Raw genomic sequence first — 16,339 nt, 5'->3', positions numbered from 1 at the left:
TGTGTGTGTGTGTGTATGTGTGTGTGTAGAGGGTGGAGAGCACAGCCCTGAGGTGCCAGCCAGCCTCCCTATCCTGAAGAGAGGAACCACTCTGTCTCACAAATACTCATTACAGAACATTTCTTTCTGGCATCAGGGTGAACTCTCTGGGGTGAGAAAGAGGACATCTCTAAATGTAGGCCAATTCTCAAGAGGCAGATGGCTGTCCCCTCCTACATCAGGGTGTCATTCCACTCCAGGGTCCTGAGGAGCTGAGTAAAGGGCCTACGTCTGGGTGCAGGAAGGAGGGCAATTCCTTAGCTCAAACCAAATATGTCATCCCAATGCTTTAGCTTACCAACAGCTGATGCTTTATAGAGTGTGGCTAATCTGGACCAATGCCCAGACATTCCTCTCCTCCCACCATGTAAATGCAGAATGCATCTCAAAGCCCAAGAGTGATGCTCCAGAACGAAGCAGAAAATGTATTCTTAATTGTCAATGATGCACTCAGAAGGGCATAAACGATAGCTTCCAAATACAGAAGTCCACTCTGTTTTGTGTGGTGTTCTACAAAGGCAAATCTCCATCCCTCACATTCTGGGTCCACAAAAGTTTTATATGTAATCAGTATGCAAAGCAAGGAGATCAAACCTGTCAATCTTAAAGGAAATCCATCCTGAATATTCACTGGAATGACTGATGCTGAAACTGAAGTTCCAATACTCTGGCCACCTGATGCGAAGAGCTGATTCACTGAAAAAGACCATGATGCTGGGAAAGATGGAGGGCAAGAGGAGAAGGGGACAACAGGGGATGAGATGGTTGGATGGCATCACTGATTCAATGGACATGAGTTTGAGCAAACTCTAGGAGATAGTCCATGGAGTTGTAGAGTCAGACATGACTGAGCAACTGAACAACAACAATATTCAAAGACTATCCTTAGATTGTTAGGTTGTTGATAGAGATGAAATCCATTTCTATTTAACTAACTTGATGTAAATATCCCTCAAAATCACAGGAAAGCATACTATTCCTAGAAAGAGTGATTGGTAAACCAGGAATTCCCAGGGGACGTGACCTGATGTGAAGTGGCTTCTGAGGGGACACAGGCATCAGGAAAGGAAGAGGTCCATAGCCACGGAGTTGAGGACCAGATGGCAGGCCTGGACTGGCCAAAGCTGGACACACCCTCTCGGGGACACTTTCTCTTAGTTTTGTTTTTGATTTGGTTTCCTCGGCCTCCACATATTGTTGGGAGACCTCACAGACAGACTGACTCTCTCCTTATACCCAGCCATACATTGGAAGCATGTGTGTTAGGATTTAAATAAGGAACCCCGGGTCCTACATTTTTATTATCTCCTTACAAGCGATTGACCCACTGGCCTTTCCATCTCCACATCAAGGATCAACTGCACATCTGTATGGTAAAACTTGCCAGTGTCCTTCCTGACTCACCATCCGCCGCAGCCAAGCTATTACTGGGGATGTTAACAGGTGCCAAGTCCTGCGCTAAGCAAACTGACAGGATCACTGAATTCTCATAGCAGCCTCAAGAGGCTGGGAGTATTAAAATCCCTATTCTATACATGAAGAGACAGGCTCAGAAGTTAAACAACAACGAAGGCTTGAATCCAGAGCTGTTTGCACCAAAGCCTGTTATATTGCTTCCCGAGAACACAAATGTTATCTCAAGCGTTCCAAAGACAGTTCCTACTGGTTGCAGCAGGTCATGACTGCTTCGAGGTCATCCCAAATTTGGAAGGCTACATGTAGTTTCAGAAGTGGTAAACAGGGTTCCAGTGTTACAGTCACCACCTTATCCCTAAAACCCTCACCCCTCTGCTTCTCGAAATGCCCCACCAGATGGCCAACAGGGCATCCTGTCCCATGTCAGGTACAAACAGGCAGGAAAGAATTGCTTTTCAAAGATAATGTCGCGTGACCTCACAGCTATACTCCTTTCCTTGTTCTTTTCTCCCCTTGATATTTGTCACTGTTTATAATGAGAAGTTAAACAGGCCATCATCTTAAAATGTACTTACAATGCACTATAATCTTAAAATACATTGTTGATGGCATTAGAAAACAAATACCAATCTACTGTAAAATGTATACTTTCAGGGTTTTTCAATGAAGGCTTTCGAGGTGTGCAATAAGGGTGGACACAGCCTGCCCCATTCAGGTCTCCCAGCACTAATCTGCGTCTGGATATTCTTTGCACCGTTATCAGTTGCTATCACCGTGGTCTGCAGAGGGCCCGATAACCCTCTGAAACCAGGCCCAGCAATGGTCTGTGTTTTAGAATAAAATATAGGAATGAAGTGAAATAAAAGCCGCTCAGCTGCGTCTGACTCTTTGCTACCCCGTGGACTGTAGCCTGCCAGGCTCCTCTGTCCATGGAGTCCTCCAGGCCAGAATACTGGAGTGGGTAGCCATTCCCTTTTCCAGGGGATCCTCCCAATCTAGGGATGGAACCCAGGTCTCCCTCACTGCAGGTGGATTCTTTGCTATCTGAGCCACCAGGGCAGTCCAAAATACAGGAATAGTGAAAAGTCAGATGTCAGGCAGAAGCACGGAAGTACACTAGCGGGAGCTGAGAGACAAGGGCAGTGCTAGCTGCTAGCGCAAAGAAAGGAAAGAAACCGCCTTTATTCCGTGGTGGGAGGGGAGCCTGCTATGTGCAAGCGGACCATGTCGAGGTGGCCAAACAAAGTTTAAGGACAATTAAGGGAAAGCTCAGCAGTGGTCACAGGACTGGAAAATGTCAGTTTTCATTCCAATCCCAAAGAAAGGCAATGCCAAGAATGTTCAAACTACAATACAACTGTGCTCATTTCACATGCTAGCAAGGTAACGCTCAAAATCCTTCAAGCTAGGCTTCCGCAGTACATGAACCAAGAACTTCTAGATGTAGAAGCTGGATTTAGAAAAGTCAGAGGAAGCTTTGGCAGAGATCAAATTGCCAACATCCACTGGATCACAGAAAAAGCAAGACAATGCCAGCAAAACCTCTATTTCTCCTTCACTGACTGCGCTGGCTTCGCTAAAACCTTTGACTGTGTGGATCACAACAAACTGTGGAAAATTCTTCAAAAGAGGGGAATACCAGACCACTTACCTGCCTCCTGAGAAACCTGTATGCAGGTCAAAAAGTAACAGTTAGAACCAGACATGGAACAACGGACTGGTTCCAAATTGGGAACAGAGTACATCGAGGCTGTATGTTGTCACCCTGCTTATTTAACATCTATGCAGAGTACATCATGTGAAATGCCGGGCTGGATGAATCACAAGCTGGAATCAAGACAGCCAGGAGAAATAACAGTCTCAGATATGCAGATGACACCACCCTAACGGAGGAACTAAAGAGCCTCTGGATGAGAGTGAAAACGCTAGCTGAGAACTCAACGTTCAAAAAACTAAGATCATGGCATCCAGTCACATCATTTCATGGCACATGGAAAGGGAAAAGTGGAAACAATGGCAGAGTTTATTTTCTTGGCTCCAAAGGCACTGCGGACAGTTAACTGCAGCCATGAAAATAAAAGACACTTGCTCCTTAGAATAAAAGCTATGATAAACTTAGAGTATTAAAAAGCAGAGATATTACTTTGTCTACAAAGGTTTGTATAGTTAAAATTATGGTTGTTCCAGTAGTCATATATGGCTATGACAGCTGGACCATAAAGAAGGCTGAGTGCCAAAGAATGCATGCTGTTGAACTGTGGTGTTGGAGAAGACTCTTGAGAGTCCTTGGACTGCAAGGAGATAGAACCAGTCCATCCTAAAGGAAATCAACCCTTAATATTCATTGGAAGGACTGATGCTGAAGCTGAAGCTCCAATACTTTGGCCACTTGATACGAAAAAGTGACTCACTGGAAAAGACCCTGATGCTGGGAACGATTAAGGGCAAAAGAAGAGGGTGACAGAGGATGAGACAGTTGAATGGCATCACGGACTCAGTGGATATGAGTTTGAGCAAGCTCCATGATATAGGGAAGCCTGGCTTGCTATAGTACATGGGGTCGCAAAGAGTCAGACAAGACTTATCGACTAAACAAAAACAATGAAAAGCCTGGACTCTTTCTTGCCATATTTTTGGCTATAAAGTCGAAGCAATAAAAGCAATGAAAGTTGCCAGTCTCTAAGATTCACAGTGGTACTGCTGTAAGTACCAAGGAGTTAAAAAAACAAAAACAAAAACGTGTGTGCAATGTCAGCTTTTAAAGAGAACCTCCATAGATACAAGAAAATCAGAATGTTACCCAATTTCTAGATTATCAAGAGAGTAAAGCTTTGCAATCATGGTTCTCAAAGTTAGAATGAGCTTTATCCAAATAGTCAAGGTGATTTATTTCCACAATAAGAAAGTACTTTGAAAGATATCTTTGTTTTTCCAAAATACAGATACAACTAGCAAAACTATCTGTGACAGCTGTGAAAACACTGAATTGCCAATGAAGGCATTTTTCTCTTTTTCGTCACAGCTGTTCAGTTCAGGGCAAGTTTACTGTCCTCTTCCACTAAGCGTCCCAACCCAAAATTCTGGGCTTTAAAGTACAAAACACTGTCCCTGAATTTTCTTGAATAGCCTGCCACCATGTGGCGACCACTGAAAAATCACATAGTAATTGCAAGATCATGTTCCAGGACTGTTTTCGAACAAGAAAGAACACGATATATCAGATCCACTTGCCATTCAAACATTACATACATACATACATACACTTGCCATTCAAACATTACAACTCTCAGTCCAGATGCCTTGGTCCCCAGGACAGGACTACAGCTTGCTAGTCTCCATCCTCACGTTGCAAAGTGAGGAACATGTATTTTCAGATTTTGGTAATTTAATGTGCTATTTAATGCACTTTTTAATGTAAATTCACTTCGCTTGACATCTGTGGAATTCATAGTCAGTTTTTTAAATTAAAAACTTTATGAAACTATTTCAGACAGTAAATTGTAAAAGAATTACAATTATTTTACACCTGGACACCCTGCCCATTGCCCAGTTTAAGAAAAGGTATGGCCAACACAAGCGAAGGTCCCCTAGTCTCTTTTCCATCTACATCCACATGTTTGTCCTGTCATGGTTTTCCTGAATTGGTTCAGTTTCTGCTCATTTCCTCATTCTTTTCCTTTATATGTATGCAGCTCTTGGTATTGACTTTAAATCTTATGCAAATGGGGTTAAATGAAATACATCCTTCTGCAACTTGCCTTATTCCAATGAATAATTTTAAAAAATTCTTTATTGATATTTATAGCTCTATGCTTCTTCAAAATTGTCTTGTTTTTGTCCTGATCTCCCATGTAAATTTTAGAATCAATTTGGCAAATGCTACACAATAATATTATGTCAGGATTTTGATTCAAATGTAGAGATTAATTTGGGAGAGAATCAGTATCAATATCCTTAAGAGAGTGAGTCTTCTAATCCATGAAATGGTATCTCTGCTTTTAACTGGGTCTTCTTAATGGCATTTATAAAAATTATACAATTTCTTTCAAAAGGTCAGAAATAGCTTTTGTTAAATATATTCCTGCTGCTGCTGCTGCTAAGTCGCTTCAGTCGTGTCCGACTCTGTGCGACCCCATAGACGGCAGCCCACCGTACCTTATATTCTCACTGTTATCATATGTTGTATTTCTTTAAAAATTAATTTTATAACTTTGGGGAGTGGTGTTTAGAAATGCAATCAGATTTTGCCTGTCAATCTTATACCCAAGAACCCAGATGAACTCTTAGTAATTCTGATATCTGGTGTGTTTTTTTTGGTGAAGTAATTCTGATATCTTGATAGAGTCTTCTGTACTTTTTACATAAGTTTATTACTCAGGATTGATGACATTTTGTGTTTTCCTTTTCCATCATCATTTTATTTTTTCATATTATGGCATTGTCTAGGAATTCCCACACAATGCCAATTAGGAGTACTGATAACAGACACCTTTGTTTTTCCTAATTAAAAAAAAAATGTTTCTAGGGAATTCTCTGGTGGTTCAGTTGTTAGGACTTGGTGCTTCCACTGCTGGTTTTGATCTCTGGTCAGAGAACTAAGAACTATTAATAAGAAGATGCTGTGCAGTGCAGTCCCCTCAAAAAGTTTTTCATATTTCATTGTTAAATGATATTTTCACTCTGTTTTTATAGACATTTTATCTGATTAAGGAATTTCTTTAAATTCCTAGTCTAAGATGACTTTTTAGAAAAATCTCATAGTGAATATTAGAATTTATCTAATAACTCTTCTGTGTCTACTATGGTGAAAGTATAGATTTTAATCTGATAATGTAATGAATTACATCAATACATTTTGATCCATATTAACCCTCTTTACAATCTCAGGATAACCTCAACCTGGATTTTATTTTCTGTTTTTCTAGTGGTAACTGCATCTATGTTCACAGGTGAAATTGGCCTGTAATTGTCCATTAGCATCTTGTTACTATCTGCATTGGGAACTCATGAGTTACAAAATGTTCTGTCTTCTCCTATCTTTTTTGACTGTGGTAGCTCATTTATAAAACTATTGTCTTTTTGTCTGCTTGTTTGATTTTTGTCTGCTAGACTGATTCAATGTCTTCAACGTTATATACTATTTACGTGAATCCATTTTTACAAGTTTTCAGATTTATCAGCATAAAGTTGCTCATACTCACCTTTTTAAAAGAATAGTTTTTGCTTCTGTTCATTGTTCATTATCCTTGTTCATTCCTAACATTGCTGGTGTTCTCTTTTCCTCTCAGTTATATTGGCTAGTGATGTGTCTCTATTACTAGACTTTTCCAAGAACTGATTTTGGCTTTGCAATAGAAATCTCTGTTTTTTGCTTTCATCCTTTGAGATTTTTCCGCTGTTCTTTCTCTAATCTCTTATGTTAAAATGCTTGGTCTGTGCATTTCCAGTCCTCCTTTTCTAATATAAGCATTTGAAGATACGTTTCCAACATGAAAGATGCTTACCTTGCCTTGAAGCTGAGGTGTTTTCCACTGGGAGCTCATTGTCATGGACCCTTTTCTCTGGAACAGACATTGTAGGGTGGCTTCCAAAGACCCATGGGCTCCTATTACCAAGATCTTCTTTCCATCTAAGCTGACACCTACCCACCAAATGAAAATTCAGTGTTATAATCAAAACATCAATGTCTTTGTCCCATTCAGCTTTAATGCAAGGGGGAAAAAAGCCTTTAAAGTAGGATTTACTGGTGGGTGTTAAGGAGGGGACCGTGTCTGGGCTCTCAGGAGCGCAGGGCCCACCATTTGTCCAGGGGGCTGGGAATAGGGATGTATTCAACCCCACAGTTCTCTGGGACAAGCTGCTTTTCTGCCACGTTTTCAATTTCATCCACATTAAACTTAGTAAATCCTCACTTCTGTGGACCTCCCAGCAGCCAGGGAACTTGAACGTCACCTGCTCCATGTTCTGCAGCTTGGTGCAGATGGACAATATGACCTGGCCAATGTGGACTCTGGCCATTGCGCCCTGGTGCTTTCCAAAGGCACCATGCATACCTGTCTGGAGCCTAGACTGGGGACAGCATGCCAGACACGAATGTCCCCTGGAAAGGGCTGTCTCCAAATGGCAACTCACTCCAATATTCTTGCCTGGAGAATTCTATGGACAGAGGAGCCCAGCAGGCTACAGTCAGTCCACGGGGTCACGAAGAGTCAGACACGACTGAATGACTGACACTTTCACTTCAAGGTCCCTTAGGGCAACCCATGCAGGCAACAGGCTTCATACACTACCCAGGAGCCTGCTGTTTGCAGCCACTGCACAACAGCACTCCCCATCGAAAATAGCATCGTCAGCTTAATTGGCTGCAAAAAAATAGCCTTTTAAAACTTGGCTCTCTGGGCACCATACTTACAATAACTAAAAGCCGTAATTTATTCTTTCTGTGCAAATTTTATGGTGGGGTGATGCAGAATCATCATCTAATTATTCATATGATGGAAAGACACAGTCTATTCAGATTATCTCAGAGATTTGAGGTTAATGACTATTGTCCTAAAGGTGTATCTTGAAAGTTAATCTTCTAACAAAGCTTTGGTATATATTTTAGAATTTTTGTTTACTCATTGCACGTTTGGGCATAGGGGAGGACACTGGTCTCTTTTTTACTCAAGCTAGTGCAAAGAAAAATTCAGTTTATTAAATTTTTATGTATTCAGTTATAAAATCCTTAAATATAGGAAAGACTCAGTAATAATTTACTTGTTAAATGTGATAACTAAGAGATTATTCATTTCTATATCACTGACATGAAAGGAGAGAAAGGTGGAAATTAAATACTGATACTGAAAGTGATACTATTCACTGATAAATCCTAATCTAGGTTTCTATACCCTAAACTATATCTAACAGTCATTTAAACTATATATCTAACAGTCTATATCTAACAGTCATTTAAGCCTTAAATAAAAATCTTATCTAGGTCTACACACTGACAGATTTGAGGAGTTGAAACTTGAAGCGTCTTTCACGGTGGTTATTTTGAGAGTTTCATGAGAGACACTGAGAAAATGTTTAACATGTAATGTGTTAATGTGTTATTTAATGTTTAACAAGGTTAATCATTTACCTTTACCAATTTCTCTTTAAAATTATAATAGTCTTATTAGAAAATCTGCCATAGTCGTATGTATCTGATGAGAAACAAAAAAAGCTGACATTGAATATCACTTCAGTGTTTCAATAAGAATCTTCCAGAAACAAATCTTTACTAAAACTCACGTGAATACCAAAGAACACAGAACGGCAACATTTCTGAAGGAGCATTATACCTGACTTTTCAAGAAGTTCGATTACAGCTCTGGCCACAGGTGAAATAAAACACTCATGGGCATCTCCTCGGACCAACCTCCCCAGGTTGACATCCGTTAATCTGAATCCAAAAGCAAGGGAACAAGTGAGTTAAAACTTGGCCCAAACTCACTCATCTGTAAAGTACATGTATTAATCCCAAATAACAGCCAAGTCAATATTTGATATAATGAAAAGAAGTTTATTTTTTAAAGCAGGTCAAGAAAAAATTAACTATAAAATCTCTCTGTACTCGTTTGGGCCTCCCTCCCTCCCAGCTCTGCAGTGGGTACCTGCATGACACATTAACCAGAGCTCCTCAAAGACAAGACTGCCTGCTCAACTGAAAAGATAACTTTTTAAAATTCCGACACTAGTCATATAACTTCTTAAAAGAACAGTGTTGTTTCCCAGCTCTGTAGGGGATCAGAGTGACTTGGGATTCATCTGGACCATGGGGCTTCCCTGGTGGCTCAGATGTAAAGAATCTGCCTGTAATGCAGGAGACCCGGGTTCAGTCCTTGGCTCAGGAAGATCCTCTGGAGAAGGGCATGGCAACCCACTCCCGTATTCTTGCCTGGAGAATTCCAGGGCCAGAGGAGCCTGGTAGGGGGCTACAGTCCATGGGGTCTCAAAGAGTCAGACACAACTGAACAACTAACACTTTCACTTTCTTCTCATCGGGACTCTGCACCCTTTGTGAATTTTATGTAAAGCATCAGTGTGTCATTGTGATGTGTATCCTTTCTCTCAACAATGTGTATGATTATCTGACTTCTATCCCTGTGACTACCTGACTTCTATCTATATGACTATATGACTATCTCTGACTTCTAACAGAGGAACAGTTCTCAGAGCTTCCTGAGAATCTGTTTGCTGGGTTATAATCCTTGTTTTGGCTCAAATAAAATTCTCTTTTATTCCTTTTTTACCTTGATAGTTCACTGAATTTTTGTTGACAGATAGGATATATTAAATAATTAAATAGAAATTAAAGAGTGGCCAAGAAAAACAAATATAAAATAAAGAGAGGGCAGGAATAGAGGCCATCAGCTTTTTAGAGCGGCCCTTCAGGCAGTGCTAATATGGTCCCTATGGGTGTTCTGATCTTGCTTGGACAGCACGTCTACAGCTTGAAGCCATGTAGGGCTTCACTGCACAGCTCCAGGAAGCTCATTTCAGTGGACTGTGGAGAAGGGTGGTCCTGGATGTGTACATCACCATGGTCCTGAAGCCAAGCCCACTTTACCCTGAGGGAATTTACATCTCCATCAATATCAAAGTCCAGAATCAATCCTAGAAATCAGGGAGTGACCTCACAAGATTTGGATTCAAGGTCTGATGCCCACTTGACATCAGTACTCATCTCCTGCAGAAATGAAGGGAAAAAAGGAGGAACCATGTCCTTTCAATGCCTTGTGTCCTTTCTTGTCAAATCCAGGACAGCATAGTCCCTAACTGTTCAGCTTAAACTGATGGTCTCAATACAGGTTAGCAACAAAATGAGGATACTTGGGAAAGGTTTCATACTCCTCTTTTTATGAAAGGTTGAAAACTACACCTTGATACCTGGAGGTTCTGGAGATTTCCTAACTAATTAGAGCTTCTTCTCTCTTTGTGGTTTGTCTGCTACAGGATCAGAGATTTTCATGACAACTTTTCTCCCTGTTTGAGTCTGCCGTAAGTCCCAACAGAAGGCCTGGATAATGGCAGAATCTGAATGTGTCAATGAGGTGGTGATCCACTCAATCCAGCTCCTACAAGAATAATGTTATACATGTGCTTACCACCCTGTAATGGTACGGAGAAGGCAATGGCACCCCACTCCAGTACTCTTGCCTCGAAAATCCCACGGACAGAGGAGCCTGGCGGGCTGCAGTCCGTGGGGTCGTGAAGAGTCAGACATGACTGAGCGACTTCCCTTTCACTTTTCACTTTCATACACTGGAGAAGGAAATGGCAACCTGCTCCAGTATTCTTGCCTGGAGAATCCCAGGGACAGGGGAGCCTGGTGGGCTGCCATCTATGGGGTCACACAGAGTCAGACGCGACTGAAGCGACTTAGCAGCTGTAATGCTAAGTATGTTCTTTTAGGTCACAGTACATAAATTTCTTGTTTCCATGTCGGAAAATGAGGTTTTCAACTTTTAGGAAACATCGGGAACTTCCATATGCATGGGTAGTATTCCTTGTCCCTTGAAGCTTATATCGTGACGTGACACAAATCCAAGACCAATATCGAAGCACCTGCTATTCAAAGTTTTTCCCTTCAAACAAAACCCTGCATTATGAATGTAAGGGCTTGCTTTGTTCTTCTCTACTGGCCTGGAACTGAGGAAGAATACTCTATTGCTGGTGAAGCAGGTGTCTGGGCTTTTTCTCTAGTCTGGTAGAATTATCAAGGAAAAGTTATTAGAAGAGGAGAGCTGGCTAAGGACTCTGTAAGTCAGACAGGAACTTCTCAAATGAACATGACTGGTTTAATTCCAAAATGGCACACAAGCACTACAAAAGGGCAAGTGTATTTTCCCAAACATGCACTTTCTTAAGCAGAATTTAACAGACCCTCCAACTCCTGAAATATTTAAAATTATTCCTTTCAAGTCTTAATTACTGACATAGTTGAAAGAGCAGTGTTTTCAAAAATTCACTGTAAACAAACTAGCAATGAGTTGATTGTTTTCTTTTATATGTTCTTACCCATCCACATCTTTTTCTGGTTTCAAAGCATTGAGGATTTTGCTGCTAAATGAAGTCTCAGCGATCTGAAGGGCAAGGCCATGTACTCTGCCGTCTTCATTAATCTTCAGGATCTCATCTATAATCTAAGGGGAAAACTATAGTCAGTTGTGCAAAAATAAGACCCAACAAAAAGCATATTATATTAAACATGGATTCATAAAAATGTATGTGTTCTAGTTTCTTTTTGTCCTTGTTGAAGGCCTGGTGTAGAGCAGAAAGAAGAAATCTATATTCCCTTCTCACTATGTATAAAAGCTTGGCTGAATTTCTGGTGTCTTTAAGTCTTTCTTATCACTCTTCTCTACCAGAACAGGACAAAACAAAACCAAAGCTCAGCAATTAATAAAGACATGAGATGCTACAAATGAGAGCCGTAAAAGATAATTCCCTGTTCACAGTCAGATTTGAGCCCATCTGATGCTCTCTTGCCTACCTGGGAATAAGGCCAGATACAGACCCCACAAATTCCCATTTTTTGTCCAAGAGTAATTTAGCTGAACCGCTTGTCCCCACTGATCCATCAGAATAAAACTGCTTGTAAATCGAACTTAGGTAAGCTTCTTTCCTTCCCGTGGTTCTTAAACTTTGACCTGTGCTGTGCTGCGCTTAGTCGCTCAGCTATGTCCAGCTGTTTGTGACCCCATGAGTGTAGCCCGCTAGGCTCCTCTGTCCATGGAGACTTTCCAGGCAAGAATACTGGAGTGGGTTGCCATGCTCCGCTCCAGGGGATCTTTCCAACACAGGGATTGAACCCAGTCCCGCACTGTAGACACATCTTTACCACCTGAGCCACCAGGGAAGCCCAAACTTTGACCTAGCCTCAGTTTGACTGCAGACGGCACTCTCCTCCCTCCACTCATGAGAACAGGCTGGCTCCAGGGTAAAACATTCTCTCATCTGCTATCACATCAAGCCACCCTTTCTTTCATCACACTGGCTTCTTTCAAGCCTTCTCTCCCCCTACCTATAAAAGACAAGCCTTCTGCCTACCTCTCAAAGGTATGTAGAAGTTATGGGCAGAGTACATTTCCTTAATGTACCTTCCTCACCTTGCAGTAATTCTTTTGGATTATATCACTTCTCACTGAGTCTGGATTTATTTTCTCTCTGATGCTGGCTAGAATGTGGACTCTTGAGAATCCCTTGGACTGCAAGGAGATCAAACCAGTCAATCCTAAAGGAAATCAATGCTGAATATTCACTGGAAGGACTGATGCTGAGGCTGAGGCTCCAATACTTGAGCCACCTGATGCAAAGAGCTGACTTACTGGAAAAGACCCTGATGCTGGGAAACACTGAGGGCAGGAGAAGGGGGGCGATAGAGGATGAGATGGTTAGACAGCATCATTGACTCAATGGACATGAATTTGAGCAAGCTCAGGGAGATAGTGAAGGACAGAGAAGCCTGGCGTGCTGCAGTCCGTGGGGTCACCAAAAGTCGACTGAGCAACCAAACAACACCACAATAGAATGTGGGTGTGATCTGTAGAGTTGAATGGGCCATCCTGGATATGAGGCAGCACAGCAAGATCCTGGGAACCTGAGTATCTGAGGACTTTGTGATGCCACCACACTAGCCAGAGATTCCCTACTTCTGAACTTTATGCACCTACAAAAGACTTCAGTGCTATTCCTGATTATTTACAGTTTTCATCACTGCCACAGCCAGTCTGAAGAAAATCTAGCCACAGAAGGGTCAGATACCAGGATGGCCCCTGGTTTAGTGTCTGAGGCCCTATGAATGCAGTGCAGCTTCTCCCAGGCTTGAGATGACACACAGGAGGGTTGGTATCCCTGCTGGTGGAAACACCTATAGCACACACAGTAGCACTGAAAGAACCTATGATGGTCATCAGCTGCCCCAAAACACCACTTAAAAGATTCACACAAAGTTAGCCTGGAAAAGCATCTGGAAAATGATCCTGTCCTTTACTTTACTGATGAGGCAACTGTGACCCGGAAGCACCAAAGAATGGCCCAAGGTCAAACAACTCAGGTCAGGACATCGCAAGCCAGAACTAGTCCTCCAGACACTGACAGTTTCCGCGAGACAATGCTGTTGCAACAGCTGAAGAAGCACCAAAGTAGCCATGTCATAGCTCATGCTGTCAACAGAAACATACGGTGTGTGACAGTCGCTTCAGGCGTGTCCAACCCTTCGTGACCCCATGGGTGGAGGCCCACCAGGCTCCTCTGTGCATGGGATTCTCCAGGCAAGAATACTGGAGTGGGCTGCCAATTTCTTCTTTAGGGGATCTTCCTGGCCCAGGGATCGAACTCACATCTCCTAAGTCTCCTGTACTGGCAGGCAGGTTCTTTACCACGAGTGCCCAGGAGGGGAGGCCTTACGGAGCAGAAACATCTGGTAAGGAGATAACAAACAAGGTACTGGGGACTTCCCTAATAGTCCAATGGCTAAGACTCCGAGCTCCCAATGCAGGGGGTCTGGGTTTGATCCCTGGTCAGGGAACTAGATCCCATATGCCACAAATAAGAGTTCTTATGTCACAGCTAAATATCCCAAATGCTGCAACTATGATCAAAGATCTGACTTCCCACATTTGAGGCCTGGTGCAGTCAAATAAATAAATATATTTTTTTTAAAAAGGTACTACTATATAGCACAGGGAACTACATTCAATAGCCTGTAATAAACCATAATGGAAAAGAATATGAAAAAGAATATACAAGCATATATGTATAACCAAATCACTTTGCTAAAGACCAGAAACTAACAAAACATTGTAAATCAACTCTACTTTAAAGAAAAAAGAAAGAAACATGGTAAGGGACAGATCACAGAGTATTTACACTAGTGAGAAAAGTGAATTCTTCCCTCCAAAAGTTCAGCCCTGAGAAAAGGCTTGGTCAGTTCCGCCCACAACAAGAGATGCTAAGAGGTCTACTAGGACCGAGGGGGAGGAGCACAAAAGAAGTCACGAGCCCTGCCGTCTTACCTCATCCTCCCCGCTCTCCGCAGGAAGGCAGATGTGGGTGATGTTCAGACCAGCCTGCAAAGAGTACACAGGGCGAGTTTGTCACTGAGAGGGGATGAATGTACCACCCAAAAATTAAAATGCATTTTTGAAAATCAAGAATCCTTACCTCCTCAGCCAAATTCTGGTTTACTTCTTGCATCAGGTTTTCATCACCTGCCTTGGGAGAGGGGAGACAGAAGGAGACTGTATTAAAGATCAACATAAAAAGATCCTGAATAGGCACAGAACAATCCAAACACTAATTCTGTGATTATGCATTATCTAACAACAAAGACGATCAAACGGGAATGCAGAACAAGAATCTTATTGCTCATAAAAGGGAGCTAATGGCTGGTCTTCATTAACATGGCAATTCCTCAGGCTTTCAAGTTATGTTTCTTTTTAAAATAAGAATCCTCACAGGGCATATATAGCCACAACCAGAATCCACTTCTAAGTGAGGAATGCCAAACAGGGAGATTTAGGTGACTTGCCCTTCAGTGAAAAGCTATCAATTCCAGGAGGCTAGGCCCTTGGTTCACTTCTCTTTCCACTCTTCTCACCTGCCTATCTTTGCAGGAACAGACTCCAAAGAACGCAAGTGACTTGGGCATAGCTCTCTGGTCTTGAAATCACAGCGCTGATGAGGCAGCTCTTCTGATGCATTAAACGCCATGCCAAGAACAACAGTGGCAGCTCCACTGTTGGGCTGTGTTAGCTTATAGGCTTGGCTCAGCTCATCACTTGCCCGCACCTGGCATCACCTGGGTGTGCCAACACAGGTGGCAAATAGTGCCAACCGCAGCTGGCAACAAAGGGTCTGAAGTCAGAAGACAGATGTGGAACTTGAAGTCCTTCTGACATGCCATGGCTTTTGGCCCTTCAGACTCAAGGCAGGCTTTAGAGACTAAGTAGCAAGATCACCAAATACTGTGTCTCAGCAAGCGTCTGTATTCCGTGGAAACAAAGAGGCATGTGTTTCCCCTTTCCCCTCAGATCACATCTGATAAGAATTTATACTTGGCCACAGTATATCCTGCATAAGTTATGGGAGCATCTACATCCCGATCTCTGGAAGTTATCCACACCAAAAGACACAAACAGAGCGGTACCTGACCTGTAACCCTGAAGCAGCAAAATGACCAGATAAAGGGGGAAACAATAGCACTTCCAGCTGAGGCTTCTCCTTCCTCCCCTAAGCCCCAGTGGGATGTCTGTGACGAGAAAGGCAGGTGGTTGTCTGTGTACAGTCTAGATAGAAAGATACCAGGACTTCCCTGGTAGTCCAGTGGTTAAGAGTCTGTCTGCCAATGCAGGGGACGCAAGTTCAATCCCCGGGCTGGAAGATTCCACATGCCGCAGAGCAACTAAGCCCATGGGCCACAATTACTGATTGAACCCATGCATCAAGAGCCCGTGCTCCGCAACAAGACAAGCCAGTACAGTGAGATGCCCACACACCCCAACTAGAGAAAGTCCATGCGTGGAAGCGAAGACCCAAAACGGCCAAAAAAAAGACATCATAAAATAGCAAAACAGAACCACATTCTCAGCTTACCTGAATAATAGCAAGAACGGGCTTAAAGGTAGGGGTCTTTTCTTGCAATAAACTCAGAACTTCTTTCGAATTCTGAATGATTTCTCTACATTGGCAAAGAGAAACAACACAGTCAGATCTAGGTTTGACAAGAAAGGGTAGGTACCACACATTTTCTTAGAAGTTCTCTTACTATCTAACTAGACAGCAAAAGAGTGCTCCTCCAGGTATGCACAGGGTCAAGGGGTGCCCAGGAGAGCAATCATGAACTACTTAACCA

At 42.4% G+C, this 16,339-nt stretch overlaps 1 protein-coding gene and 1 non-coding gene across 2 annotated transcripts in view; both read right to left on the bottom strand.

Moving 5' to 3' along the window:
* MTHFD1L (methylenetetrahydrofolate dehydrogenase (NADP+ dependent) 1 like) overlaps positions 1-16,339 on the bottom strand; it is a 177,148-nt gene that overhangs the window by 151,589 nt on the left and 9,220 nt on the right. Inside the window, exons 2-7 of the mRNA XM_040238682.1 lie at positions 16,081-16,165; positions 14,650-14,700; positions 14,502-14,555; positions 11,503-11,627; positions 8,784-8,884; positions 6,960-7,096 (exon numbers count right to left, since the gene is read on the bottom strand). Of these exons, the coding sequence (XP_040094616.1) occupies positions 6,960-7,096; positions 8,784-8,884; positions 11,503-11,627; positions 14,502-14,555; positions 14,650-14,700; positions 16,081-16,165 (553 nt within the window). The remainder of the gene's footprint in view (positions 1-6,959; positions 7,097-8,783; positions 8,885-11,502; positions 11,628-14,501; positions 14,556-14,649; positions 14,701-16,080; positions 16,166-16,339) is intronic.
* On the bottom strand, positions 7,689-7,823 carry LOC120863150. The gene has a single exon (XR_005720947.1). It is a non-coding gene; the product is annotated as a small nucleolar RNA SNORA70 (small nucleolar RNA).

This window comes from Oryx dammah, unplaced genomic scaffold (genome assembly GCF_014754425.2).
Source record: "Oryx dammah isolate SB20612 unplaced genomic scaffold, SCBI_Odam_1.1 HiC_scaffold_4, whole genome shotgun sequence".
Lineage (NCBI taxonomy): Eukaryota > Metazoa > Chordata > Mammalia > Artiodactyla > Bovidae > Oryx > Oryx dammah.
Note: the sequence above shows the minus strand (reverse complement) of the source record. Positions and strands in the feature narration are given on the sequence as shown.